The sequence below is a fragment of the Ictidomys tridecemlineatus genome, chromosome 7 (genome assembly GCF_052094955.1).
Source record: "Ictidomys tridecemlineatus isolate mIctTri1 chromosome 7, mIctTri1.hap1, whole genome shotgun sequence".
NCBI lineage: Eukaryota > Metazoa > Chordata > Mammalia > Rodentia > Sciuridae > Ictidomys > Ictidomys tridecemlineatus.
In genome coordinates this window covers 97896897-97910701 of record NC_135483.1, presented here as the reverse complement: position 1 = coordinate 97910701, position 13805 = coordinate 97896897, and the positions used below count along the sequence as shown (strand labels likewise).

At 46.0% G+C, this 13805-nt stretch overlaps 1 protein-coding gene across 5 annotated transcripts; it reads right to left on the bottom strand.

Annotated features, from left to right (window-relative positions):
- Positions 1-5579: 5579 nt before the first annotated feature.
- Tmem177 (transmembrane protein 177) lies at positions 5580-11253 on the bottom strand. 5 transcript variants are annotated; one of them, XM_005315914.5, is made up of 2 exons: positions 11147-11253; positions 5580-8658 (listed from the first exon to the last, which is right to left on the bottom strand). In XM_005315914.5, the coding sequence occupies exon 2, from the start codon at positions 8630-8632 to the stop codon at positions 7697-7699; it is 936 nt and encodes a 311-aa protein (XP_005315971.1). In that variant the 5' UTR covers positions 8633-8658; positions 11147-11253; the 3' UTR covers positions 5580-7696. The 5 variants fall into 5 exon arrangements, with proteins under 5 accessions (XP_005315971.1, XP_021577718.1, XP_040150051.1 ...); XM_021722043.3 differs by having other exon boundaries at positions 5580-8654; positions 11147-11247; XM_040294117.2 differs by having other exon boundaries at positions 10872-11229.
- Between the last annotated feature and the right edge of the window lie 2552 nt (positions 11254-13805).

Genomic DNA, 13805 nt, shown 5'->3' with positions numbered 1-13805 from the left:
TGTCAGGGTTACACGGACCTGCCTTCCTCAGGTCCATGTAACCTCTGAATAATTTAGCATATCTCCCCTTGCTCAACTGAAGATATTATCACGAGGCAAAACAACATCAATTCATATGTATGCAAGCATGTCCCCAGCAGCTGCCACCAGCTCAGGCAGCAGATGGCTCCTGACACGCTTTTGGCTGGCAGGAGAGCTCTGAGGGCCAGATTCAAGATGCCTGGAGTAGAAGTTGGGGGTGGGGGGGGGGAGCTGCGCTTCTCCTGTGTTAGGAGAGGAAGCCCCACAGGCTGGGGTCAGGCAGCTGGAGCCCAAATTCCTGGTGGGCTCTGTGCCCTTGAGCTCTCTGCTACCCAGGACACCTGCACATGCTTCCTCTGCAGGGCCCGACTGTGGACCTCAATGCTGGGCAGACTTTGCTCCCCAGGAGTCAAGTGCGGGTAATCAGTGTGCCAGGCACTGAGGAGCAATGACAGGGTGGCCTCTAGCAGTGGCTAGGAGCAAAGCTGAAAGGTGCTGGGGCCCTAGCGGTGCCTTATTCAGAAGGAACGAGTCAGGTTGAGAGGCTTGGCCACAGCAGCCTCTCTGATGGGAGGTTCTCTGAGAAAGGGACACTGAGCTGACCTTACAGCAAATACAGTCTTGTCTTCAGCAAACACTTCCCGAACACCAACTCCCGTCAGCTTCCAGGAATAGGAGGTGGTGTTGCCTGTTGCCCTTTTGGGGGTCCCAGGCTGGGGTGGAGTCAGACATAAACAAAACTCTGTTGTGGTTTGAGAAGGCTGTGCAGGGCCTGCTGCCAATTCTGACTCATACCACAGTCACCTGAGACGCTTCCAAAAGTGCCATGCTGGGCTCTGATTCAGTCCCTTCCTGACCACTGTGCCTTGGGCAATGAATGACTAGTAGATAAAAATTTTGCTCAACTTCCTCAAGCTTCAATTCTGGGCCAGGAAGTGTTCCAGGTGCTTTGCAAACAATTCATTGGAACAAGTAGGTGGGCACTGTTACTATTCCAACTTGCAAATGGGGAAAACTAATGCACAGAGAGGGAACATAACAAGCCCAGAGTATAAAGTTGCAGAGTCAGGTTCTTAATCCAGGTGGTCTGACTCTGAGGCTAAAGGTGGCCTTCACGTCCTGACCAAGGGCACCCTGGGGTTCCCAGTCTCTTAGGACCCAGATTCCAGTTTTTTCCTGCCTTGGCAATTTGACAAAGACAGGCACATTTCAGGCCCACAGGGCTGCTCACAAGCTGTGAAGGGGCCTCCCAGTTGGCTGAGTGTAGATCTGACCTGATTTGGACCAGATCAGGGAGCTTTGCTCAGGGGTCTGGAAAGTGAGGAAGTCCATGCTGCTGGGCAATAAGGCAAGGGTTGTGGTCTTATCACATGCAGATGAATTTAGGAAAATTCAACACCCACAGTGACTTGAAGTCTTGGAAAACTGAGCCAGTGAGCAGAAAAAGAGTATGCTCCTGGCTGTTCCAGGTAAGAGTGAGCATAATTACAGCCATGCTGTGAACGGTTAGTGCTTAATTAGCTAGTCAGGGTCCTGCCCTGGCATCCATCTGGGGCTTTGCAGCAGTGAACTCTGGTGAGGCCCCTTCCCTAAAGACAGCTCCCCAGCATCTTTTCTGTGGCTTTATGTCAAGTTCCAAGGCACTGCTTCATCTCCTGTGGATGGGTTCTCTATTATCTCAGAGGGTAAATTTCTAGCAAGTTCTGCTGGGGCCATACCTTGGCAACTTGTTTGCACCAGTGAGTGGTGGTCACAGTGAGATCTGGATCTCATCCCTGGCAGGACAGAAGGAGCTGCTCCTTATAGCTACTGTTCATAAACTCTTTAGAGTTCTCAAGAGAACACTTCTTAGAAGTTAGTCCCTCATCATGTCTTATTGAACAACAATTCTTTCTTTTTTTCTTTTTCTTTTTTTTTGGTACCAGAGATTGAATCCACAGAAGCTGAACCACTAAGTCACATCCCCAGCCCTTTTTGTTTTTTATTTTGAGACAGGGTCTCACTAAGTTGCTTAGGGCCTTGCTAAGTTGCTGAGGCTGGTTTTGAATTTTCAAACCTCCTGCCTCAGCCTCCTAAGCCACTGAGGATTACAGGCCTGTGCCACTGCACCTAGCAACAATAATTCTTTCTAGAGAACTCTTCCTGATCAGATTGGCATGTGGTTTCAGTCTCCTGTTTGGACCCAAACTAACACCATGCATTCCTAGCATGCATGAGGAAAGTAGGGAGATCTTTTAGACCACAAGTGGGGAAGAAGGGCCTCAGACTTTAGAGAGTTCTAAGAAAGGTTTTGTCCAGGCCAATAAGGAGTCCTTGAGTGGCAGCCACCTGTAGGAGACTGACAGGTTACCTGTAGTGGTACTGCCACTATGCTCAGTCACTGGCTGAAAATAGCCCACGGAGGCCTGGTCTCTGTGCTAACATGGTGGCAGATCTAGAGAAACAACAACTGGGGCTGTCGGTCAAATCTCCTCCTGCAGCAGGTCTGAGCAGCACATTTTCATGGCTGCCATAGTTAATGACAGAAAATTGGCCACACCCCAAGAACACAGGCCAAGGCAGGGATGCCAGAATCTGTCACCTTGATGCAGAAATAAGGCATAGGTCCAGGCTCCTCTGAGTAGGACTTCACTTAACACACACACACACACACACACACACACACACACACATACACACACGATGTAAATACACACACATATATTTATACATTATATTGTATATATAATATATATACACATAAATACACATTTATTTGCCTCCTACTTTAGTGAATAAAATCATTTCAAAATTCCACCTTAACAGGGCTAGAGAGGGATGTAGCTCAGGGATAAAGCACTAGCCTAGCATGCATGAGGCCCTGGGTTTGATATCCAGCATGGAAAAAAATCCACCATAACAGGATTACTTTTAATTTTGTGAATTTCCTCCCAAGTTACAATGTTTACATTACTATAATCTTCATGCAGGTAATATTTTAAAAAATATTTTAAAAAATTATTTGCTATTTATAATTAACATTTCCCCATGTTCTTACCATAGGTTTTATAATTATCCTTTTCAGTGTCTGAACAATATTCACCATTTTCTAAATTACTGCTGTTCACATTTCCATTATATCTATTTAAAAATATGGCTAATGCTCTTACATACATCTTTGGGCATATACTATTTCATGTCTGTTGGGTTTTTGCCCTAGGATAAATTTCTAGGTTTGACATTACAGGGCTAAAAGATATAGTCATATGATTTTATCAAGTTTTGCCACACTGCTTTCTAAAAATATTTTATCCACTAATAACATAATTAACTATTGCTGTATAACAAGTTGCCAAAAACAAGATGATTTACCACAACATGAAATTACTGCCTCGCTGCACTTATGGGTCAGGGTCCAGGCACAACTTAGCTGTGTTCTCTGCCTCAGGGGCTCTTACAGGCTGCAGTGTTGACTAGGGCTAGGGTCTCCTAAAAGCTGGACTGCAGAAGGATTCTTTTTCAAGCTCACATGGTTGCTGCCAGGTCTCAGTTCCTTGTGGACTGTTGGAATGAAGTCCATAGTTCTTAGCTGGCTATTGGTCAAAGGCCACCCTACAATTGTTTCTTGGCATTTGGGTCTCTCCAACATGGCTGCTTGTTTTTCATTAAGACATGAAAACCAAGACAGTAATCAGCTTGTAAGATGGAAATTACAAACTTTTGTGAACTTAATCATAGCAATGATATATCCTTCCTGTTAGTCTGCTACCCAAGATAATAAACTTATAAAGATAAAAGTTCTCACAGGGCTCAGTTTGGGAGGTTTCAGTCCACAGTTGGTTGCCTTTTGCTGAGGTGGGCTTTGAACTCGTGATCCTCCTGCCCCTACTGCTGCATTTCGGCCTGTGGTAAGGCAGCACATCAGGGCCTAAGTGTATGGTAGAATAAAACCACTCACTTCAGTAGCTGGGGACAAAAGATAAAGTGGAAAGAGGCTGGGTCCCACTATCCCTTTGAGGGCACACCCTCTAGGCCCTACCTCCCACCATGGTGGGGATCAAGTAGCATCAAAGTGGGGACAAAGTCTTTAATACTTGGGTCTATGGGGAACATTCCAGACCCAAACTACAGAACCCTCAGTGTTGCTGCATTGCATTGTTTAGAACCAAAGGCAGCAAGACTGCCTGTAGCCAAGAACAGCAGGACCAGTGATCTCTGTGGCCATGGGCTGCGGACTACGAAAGTCACCAAGAATGTCTGCTCATGTCATTCTTACCACAACCTAATAATGGACATTCTAGAGTTAAAATATGACTAGTATAGTATGTGTAAAAGACCACCTCCCACTTAAATGCCCTCTCTCCCAGCCTGGAATCTTTCCATAGGGCCACCTGGGTCCTTTGCTCTAAGCAACCATCTTTCAGAAATTACATGGGCAGCAACTTTGTAATTTCCCAAAGGAGCTAATTCATAGCAACCTAAGAAGTGCCCTGACTGGGTCTTTGAAAAGCTATGAAGTAGAGCTGTATTAGGCAGCAAAGTTTCCTGAAGTGGGATGGGGAGTGGGAGGGATTCTGTTTTCAAGGAATTACTAGCCTTTGGGAAGTAATTTTAAGACCTGAACACCCTAGTACTTGTACCACTTAAAAGCACTAAAATTTAGGGAACCAATTTATTTTATTTTTTAGTTTTTGGTAATGGGACCAGGGTCACTTAACCACTGACCCACATCCCTAGCCCTTTTTGTATTTTATTTAGAGACAGGGTCTCAATAAGTTGCTTAGTGCCCCACTTTTGCTGAGGTTGACTTTGAACTTGTGATCCTCCTGCCCTAGCCTACTGAGCTGCTGGGATTACAGGGGTGTGCTACCATGTCCAGCTCCAATCTTTTCTTTTCCTTTTTTTGGTATTGTAGCTGGACAGGATGCCTTTACTTTATTTATTTTTATGTGGTGCTGAGGATCGAACCCTGTGCCTCATGCATGCTAGGCAAGCGCTCTGCCACTGAGCTATAGCCCCAGCCCCAGCCTCTCCGGTTCCAATCTTATTATTTTTTGCCATTCTGGGAACTGAAGTCAGGGCTCTTGCATGTTAGGCAGCTAGGCAGTTTCCCTACCACTGAGCTACATTCCCAGCTTGGGAACCAGTTTTCTACTATATATCCTTCTAGGCTTCATGTGCTGCAATGGCTTCCATGTGTGCTCAGCTTCAAGTTGGGCCCTGCACTGTGGACACCAGAAGGGACAGAGATAGTGGGACCAGCCAGGATCAGGATGACTCTGGAACTCTGTTTTTTGTATTTTGGCTGTGGCTAGAGAAGTATGTGTGTGTGGCTGTGGGGTGAAAGGACAACATACCCACACACCCACACATGGTGAAGCCTCTGGGAGCCTAGGTTTTGGAAGTGGCACATTAAGCATGTGTGGGGACTAGGAAGAACAATGAGTGGGGACAAAGACCGACTTGGGAATGGAGGGAAAGAGTAAGCAACAGTTCTGGGGTTTACTCTCCCCCATACTGGGGCTACCTTCCTATATTAGTTTATCTTCTGTTGTTGTAACAAAATACTTGAAACTGGGTAATTTATAAAGAAAACAGGTTTATTTGGCTCATATTGTGGAAGTCCAAGAACATGGGACCAACTTCTCTTCACCTCTGGTGAGGAGCTCATGGCAGATGGCATCCTAATGGTGGGAGTGCACTCAAGAAGGAAAGATCCCATAACCAGACAGGAAGTGTGGGTGGAGTGGCCAGTTTTATTATTATTTTTAAACTACAGCTTGCTCTCACCAGAGTTCACTTCCAGAGATCAGTAATTCATCCTTACTGAGGGCAATGCCCCCAGTGACCTAATTATCCCTTACTAGGTCCCACCTATTAAAGGTTCTACTTCTTAACACTGCTGTACAGGGCAACTTCTACCATATCAACCATTGGCGGACAAATCATAGCACTTAGGCAGATCAGCATGAAGGCCTGATGCTGCCATCTGGGCTCATGCCAACATTAAAAGTAGATGGGTGGGGGCAGGGAGTGGCGAGAAGGTGGAGTCCATCAAATTCAGACTCCATATTTGACCCCCTTGGCATGATGGTCCTTGATGTCAGCAGCAGCTATGGCTAGGTGACATCCCAAGGAGCCCTGTGAAGTGCTATCTGCCAGGGTGGACTCTTATTCACCAGTTGTACCTCATCTATCTGTCTATGTACTTATCAAGCCCATGCCTTATGTTGTCCTAGGTGCTAGGGATCTGTGAGATGAGCAGGGGTCCCCTGTTCTCAGCCAGCCCAGGTCTGGTGGAGGGACTTGTAGGTTGGCACAGCACACTGAGCTCTAGACCACACTGAAATCCTAGCAGGAAGGTATACCATGACTTACCCTGCTTACTCTTCTCGCAAGGTCTCCTGCCAGGAACTGTCTGCCACCACCAGTGCCTTCCCTGGGTGTGACCTAATCCCTTTGTCCTGAATTTTACTGGCACCATGTCTGAATTCTTCAAAACTCTTCCAGAAAAAACATTATTTCCAATGTAAGGATGACATGAATGGCCAAATTAGTCCTGGTTTTAGCTCTCCTCACTTTGCCCTGTTGGATGGAGGTCTCTTGTCCAAAGATCAAAGCCGAGGGGCTGCTTTCTGTACCACCAGAGGGCTCATGGGGAACAAGGATACAGTCCCCATGGATCCTATGACATGTGCCTGGTTCACTGCCTACCTCCACCCTCTGTTGTCCCCAGTGTCCTCACCAAGCAAAGCTGCACCACTTAACGCCCTCTGCTCTCCAAGCCCTGATCATGCTCTGTACCCCAGGAGGCTGACTGCTTTGAACTCCCCAGCAGAGCCTCAGATTTGCAATGGTTTGTTCTTTCCTCCATCTTTAGGCAGAGCTTCTGCTGTGTTCCAGGAACACCTCCCTTCCTCTTCTGGTCAGGTGCCTTTCCTGGTGCCCCATCACTTCCCTGGTTTCCCTTCTCTGGGTGTACCATTTGCATCCATAGGACTTTATTGGCACACCACTCTAAAAGCCCCACCAAATTCACATTTTAGCCTCTTAAATCTTTTTTTAAAAAAATATATATATGTTTAGTTCTTGATGGACCTTTATTTATTTATTTATTTATTTATTTATTTATATGTGGTGTTGAGAACCCAGTGCCTCAGACATGCGAGGCAAGTATTCGGCCACTGAGCCACAACTTCAGCCCCTAGCCTTTTAAATCTTTTAACCTCTACCTCAATGGAGAAAGACTAGAATTTGACCACTGGGCAGACAGAGGAGGGTTCTTCACTGTAGGAAAGGGTTGACTATTACCAGCACCTCTAGTTGGGAAGATGTGGCCTGACTCCTACAACCAACGGAATTCAAAGATAAAGGAGGAGCAATATTCTGTTTATTCATGGTACTCTTTCTGCCAGGTCCTCTTATTCATGATTTCACATAACTCTATAATCCTGTGAGGTAGTTTATATCCTCTCCACATTATAGTTGAGAAAACTAAGGCTCAGATTCATAAAGGGGGCTTGCCCAAGGTCCCTGAGTTCATAAGTGGTAGGAGAAGACAGAATCTAGGATATTTAACTCCAAAGCCTATAATTTTTCTGACTGTGGTGTGTGGGTCCAGAGGTCCCAAGGGATTCCCCCAGACAATGCCAGAGTGGTATTTGCATGAATTGGAACTGTCCTGGTGATGAGCACCTCAGGAGCGGCCTGGGTTGGGTGCTACCCTCCATATCTGCAGTACAGAGTCCAGGCGGGTTGTGTAGGGTAAATGCTTGATGCGGAACCAGTGTCTGGGGACAATGTTCCCACTGGGTGTATACAGCTTCTCCCCGCGTCTGCCCAAGAGACTGCGCAGGGCCAGGTTGCCTGACAGAACCTTCTCATAGAATTCCACTCCACCTCGGGCGTAGGCTGTAGACAGGGAGGCGGTGCGGCGGTCCAGCCAACCTTCCAGGGCATGAGTAAGAGAGTCTGCGGAGAAGGCATAGGCCACGAAGCCTGCCACTGCTGCCACCAAGTTGAAGGCAGCTCGTATGTTCATGGGGCCTCCATAGAGTCCTAGTGCATGCTTGGCACCCACACTCAGTGCCCAGGTTCCTGCCAGGCAAGCTGGGGCTGGCAGGGCCTGCAGGGCAGCTGCACTAGTCTCCAGGTATACCACCTCTCTGGCCAAGGCAAACTTCTGGGCGTCACGGGAGAGGGTCAGGGCATCTCTTAGACGGGTGCCTGCTGGGGTCTGCCAGTCTACTCTTTGCCCATGTACGACCACAGGATGATCAGTGTTGGTTACTGGGCCACCAAGGAAGCTGGCAGGGATGCCTATGACAGCCCCGGCAGGGAGTCTTGGGAAGCCGGCACTCACAGGCTGGAAGGTAAAGGTGGTGAAGGGCTTGTAGCAGTGGCCAGAAGGGACGCCCATATCCTGCAGGACCTCTTGGAAGAGGCTTTGTAGTTCTGAGGAGAGTGGGGCCGGTTGGCCCTGGGGCCAGTACTGGTAAAGCCACTGGACCACGGGATCCGGGAAGAGGTGGTACGAGATTTGAGCTCCAAACAGGCCTGTGCAGGAACCCACTAAAAGGGCTGTCCTGTGTCTCTGTATGAAGGCTGAGACCCGCCACAGGGGACCAGCCATGAGTGCTCCCACTGCTGACAAACTGGCTAAGAAAAAGAGAACAAGAGCAATATCCTTCTTTAATGAGGCAATTCTGCATTGAGGTTTAAAGCATGGGCTGGCTCTACAGGCAGACCAAATGGGTTCAAAGAATCATTTCTCTACTTGCCAAATAGGCATGCGACAGTGGCCCACCTCAAAGGTGGTTGCAATGAATAAATAAATGAACATACATAAAACAATCAGTGTTTGGCTTAGTAGCAGACATCCCTTGAGAAAACAGCTATAATTCTTATTTTTATTCTTATAGCCATGTACAGTACTAAGTACCCAACTACCTCATTCCACCCACCATTCATTTCATTGTGAAGCCTTATTATCATTAATTTGTAAATGAATCATATGATCAATTTATTGGGTACTTTATGCTAGGCACAGTTGTAACAGCTTTACATATACAGCTGTCCCTAGGTTGATTCTAGGACCTCTGACCCACCCTGCAGATATAAAAATCCAAGGATGCTTAAGTTCTTTATATAAGTTGATATAGTATTTTTATATATATATATAACATATGTACATCCTTCTGAATATTTTAAATCATCTCTAGATTACTTATAATAACTAACACAATGTAATTGCTATGTGTATAGCTGTTATATTGTTTAGAGAATAATGGCAAGAAAAAAGTTTGCATGGTCAGTACAGATACAGTTAAAATATATTTTTGATTATTAGTTGAATTCATGGATGCAGAACCCACAGGGCTGGCTATATTAGGGCTGGCTATATTAGGAAAATATACCTGTACTACTAATAAACTTAAGAGATATTTAAACATATATACACAGAGAATTATTCCTCTGAAACCACAGGGGACTGGTTCCAGTACCCCCAGATAACAAAATTTCTGAATGTTCTTCTCTGTATAAAATGGCTTAGTATTTGCATATAGCCTATGCACATCCTCTTACATATTTTAATAATCTCTAATTACTTTTAACACCCAATGTAATGCAAATATCATGTATATAGTTGTTATACTGTATTGCTTAGGGAATAAGCAATACATGTTCAATGCAGATGAAAAAATTTGTTTCCAAATATTTAAATCTGTGATTGGTTGAATCCCTAGAGGTGAACCCTCTAATAAAAAAGCTAACTGTATGGGCTGGGGATGTGGCTCAAATGGTAGTGCACTTATCTAGCATGCGTAAGGCACTTAGCACCACATAAAAATATTGTGTCCACCTAAAACTAAAAAAAAAAAAAAAAAAAAAAAGTTGACTGTATGACATACAACTGAATCTTCATAACCCCAAGACTTATGCTATGATTGCCCCTATTTTAAATTTGTGAGAATTGATGCATGGCTAGGTTAAGAAGACTGGTCAAAATCCCAGGCTAGTATAGGGTTATGGACTGAATCATGGCCTCTTAGTACACCAGAATATGACTCTATTTGAAGATAGGGTCATACAAAGGAAAGGAAAATGAGATTGTGATGGACTCTAATCCTATCAGACTGGTATCTTCATAAAAGTGAGATTAGAAAAACACATGTATAGGGGCTGGGGACATGGCTCAAGCAGTAACGTGCTTGCCTGGCATGCGCAGGGCGCTGGGTTCCATCCTCAACACCACATAAAATTAAAAAATAAAAAAAATAAAGACACTGTGTCCACCTAAAACTAAAAAATAAATATTAAAAAAAAGGAAAAGAAAAATACATGTACAGAGGGAATATCACAAAGACACAGGGAGATCATCTGCAAGTCAAGGCTAAACCAAACCTGATCAAACCTTGGTCTTGGACTTCTAGCCTCCAGAACTGTGAGAAAATAAATTTCTCCCAGTTAGGCCACCCAGTACTGTTGTTAGCCCTAACAGTTAATTCAGGCACAATATTTGAGCATGGGCTGTCAGGCACCACAGCAATGTACTCATTTTAGAAAACCTGTTATGCTAAATCATAAACATAAACAAAGGTAGAGACAATAATATATCAAATTCAATCATTATCAACTCAGCCAATACTGTTTCATTTATTCCTACCCCACATCCCTGACTGGTTTATTTTGAAACATTCCAAATACCTTATCATTTCATCTGGGCATGTCACCTAATAATCACAATTATATAACTTTGGTTGAAGCTTACTATTTTCCTGTCTGTGAAAAATGTTTAATTAGCAATGACGTTCAGCAAACGAGAACGCGGGGTACTGCTTAGCCTGTTTTAATAAGGAAATCATACTAACGTCATCTCATTTGGGCCTTTCTTTCCAAAGAGGAAACTTAGGCTAAGAAAGGAAGGATCCTGGACGAAGCTCTAACGCACTCAGGGCTGCCGGCGCCAAGGCAGGTTCTGGGGCCTCCCCCGCGGGCGGCTGGGCGAGGAGGGGCGGCAGGACCTTCGCACAGGGGCTCTGCTATGCTTCCACCCTAGGCCCCAGAACACCCTGCAGCAGGGAAGCTAGGGACGAAAGCTCGGCCCGCGAGTCCAGGTACCTTCCGCATGGCTCGGCGCGCTCACCTGCTCTGCGGCTGCCCAGTACGCGGCGACACGTGCGCGGGGCCCTGCGGGGGCGACCGCAAAGCACGCCGGTCCGGGCTTTGGGGGCGGAGTTTTCAGAGGGTGGGGCCCGGTGAGTTGCTCGTTGGTCCGGACTTTGGGGGCGGGGACTCCAGAGGGCGGGGCCTTGTGCGTCACTCGCTGGTCTGAGCTCTGGGGGCGGAGACTCCAGAGGGCGTGTCCAGGCTTTGGGGGCGGGGACTTGAGGGACCCAGTTTCGGCGTCGGGCTTTCTGGCTGGAATCTGAGGGAGAGGACCAGCCGAAGGGCTAGGAGAGGGACTCCTGGAGAAGGCGGCTGGAACTTTTTGGAGCGATCTGCTGGCTGCCGAAAGAGCGGTGCTGGTACTTTGATCATCTGGTTGAACTCTGGACGGCGTGCGAGCCTCCTCTGCGGCCCATGCCTACCTGATGGTCAGCTCCGTCAGCCCCGGGCATTCCCATCCCGAAGCGCTCTCGAGCTCCTAGCTTTATTTTCATTACCGCGTTGGGTGCCTTCCAGCTGCTCCCACATTGTGTAGTCCGCAGAGAAACAGCATGTCAGTCGCTTCTTCCCAACAGCAGTGGGAGGTAGATCAGGGATCGGTTTGCTGATACGTCAAATCCAGCTCACCACCTGATTTTATAAATAGAGTTTTATGGGAACAAAGCCACGCCATTCCTTTATGCGTCGGTGGCTGCTTTCTTGGTAGAAGGGCAGAGTGGCTAGGACAGAGACAGCCAGGCTCATAGGATTTAACACGTGCCATCGGGTCCATTAAAGAAATAATTTAGGGCTGGGATTGGGGCTCAGTGGTAGGTAGAGCACTTGCCTAGCACATGTGAGGCACTGGATTCGATCCTCAGCACCCCATAAAAAATAAATAAAATGAAAGGATTGTGTCCATTTAAAAATATTTTTAAAAGGCTTTGAAAAATAATTTGTGGATCCCTAAAACAGATTATTCCTACTTTTCAGATGAAGAAACTGAGCACAGAACTTGAGCAGGGCACCCAGTTTATATGCAATTAGTATGCACTGGAGCAAGGTTGGGACCCCGATCAGACACTGATTTCTATGTATTTTACATTGCTTCCTTTGCCTTCATAAAAATTCTCTCCAATGGGGCTAGCCAATTCTCTTCCAATATGTCAAACTTTCACTTCCATTCCAGCCTCTGAGGAAGAAGGGAAAGAGTGTTCACCTCCTGGGCAGAAAGGTGAAGATGTTAGGAGACCTGGAGGCTTATGAGCTTTGGGGTTGGACTTCGGAAGATTAGCAATTTATGGGCTGTGAAACTCCAAACCACCAATGCAAACTCTCTCTGCAGTTTCCCTCCCACCAAAGGACAAGTGGTAGCGGTTAACCAGATCAGGCAACCAAGCAGACCATACCAAGCAGTCCCAGCTGACCCTATAACCCTGAGCATTTTGAAGTCATTATTTCCGGTTTCACAAGTGGCCCAGCAGCCTCTTAGGGAATCATAGGCTGGCCAGGCAGAGAGTATCCTGATGACTCTAGGGGAGACACTGGACTCCTTGTGACTGCCAGCCAGACCTAGTCCAGACTCTCAGCCCAGAATCAGTGCTTAGGGTCACTGTGGCCCAGGGAAAAACCTGTAAAGTTTGTCACCTTTCTGAACCTCAGTTTCTTCCTCTTTAAAGTGAAGATAATATCTGTCTCAAGGACCCTGTTCCACCCTAATCCTAGAAAAATAGCTGCTAAGACACTGCCATTTTATATATCTAGGAGGAGGAGCATTTCAAGTCACTTGTCCTTGAACAGGAAGATTTGACCTGGAATTGTCCCTTCTATCTTGACCTAGAAAAGCACCCTATCACACAGTGCTTCAAGACTGGATGTAAATCTGGCAATGATGAAAAACCTGATGCTGAAGCCAATTAAAAATGGTTAAATCCCAACTCCATCCCTACTAGCCTTGTGAGACTTGGCAAATTCCCTCTCTGGGCCTGGTGTTCTCATCTGTAAAATGGGGATGAGAGTACTACCTACTTTCTATTGTCATTGAGAGGGATAAAATAAGTTAATGTTTGTATAATGCCAAGCATTGTTTGCATAATAGCTAACTATGTGCTATTCATGCTAGGCATGTGCTCTGCCCCTGAGCTACACCCCCAGCATATTTCGGTATTAATTTGTAGTGATGATTGCACAACACTGTGAACATACTAAAATTTAAATTTGTATACTTTAAAATGGTTAAAATGATAAATTTTACATTATATGAATTTTATTTCAATAACCAATGCATATGTTTAAAAAGTAGGTTGGGCTGGGCCCCATAGCACAGGCCTATAATCCCAGCGGCTCAGGAGGCTGAGGCAGGAAGATCTCGAGTTCAAAGCCAACCTCAGCAAAAGCCAGGCGCTAAGCAACTCAGTGAGACCCTGTCTCTCTATAAAATACAAAACAGGGCTGGGGAATGTGGCTCAGTGGTCAAGTGCCTCTGAGTTCCATCCCCCATAAAGAAAAGTAGGTTGGCTAACCATACTACAGATCAGATAGAATACTTATCACTCATTCTTCTGAAGCACCTGGGAAAGTTACTTTTCAGGAAAGAGGAGCAGAGCCCCAGGGGACAGGTGAATGTTTTGCTTGAGGCTGGGCTTCTCAGTAAGAGT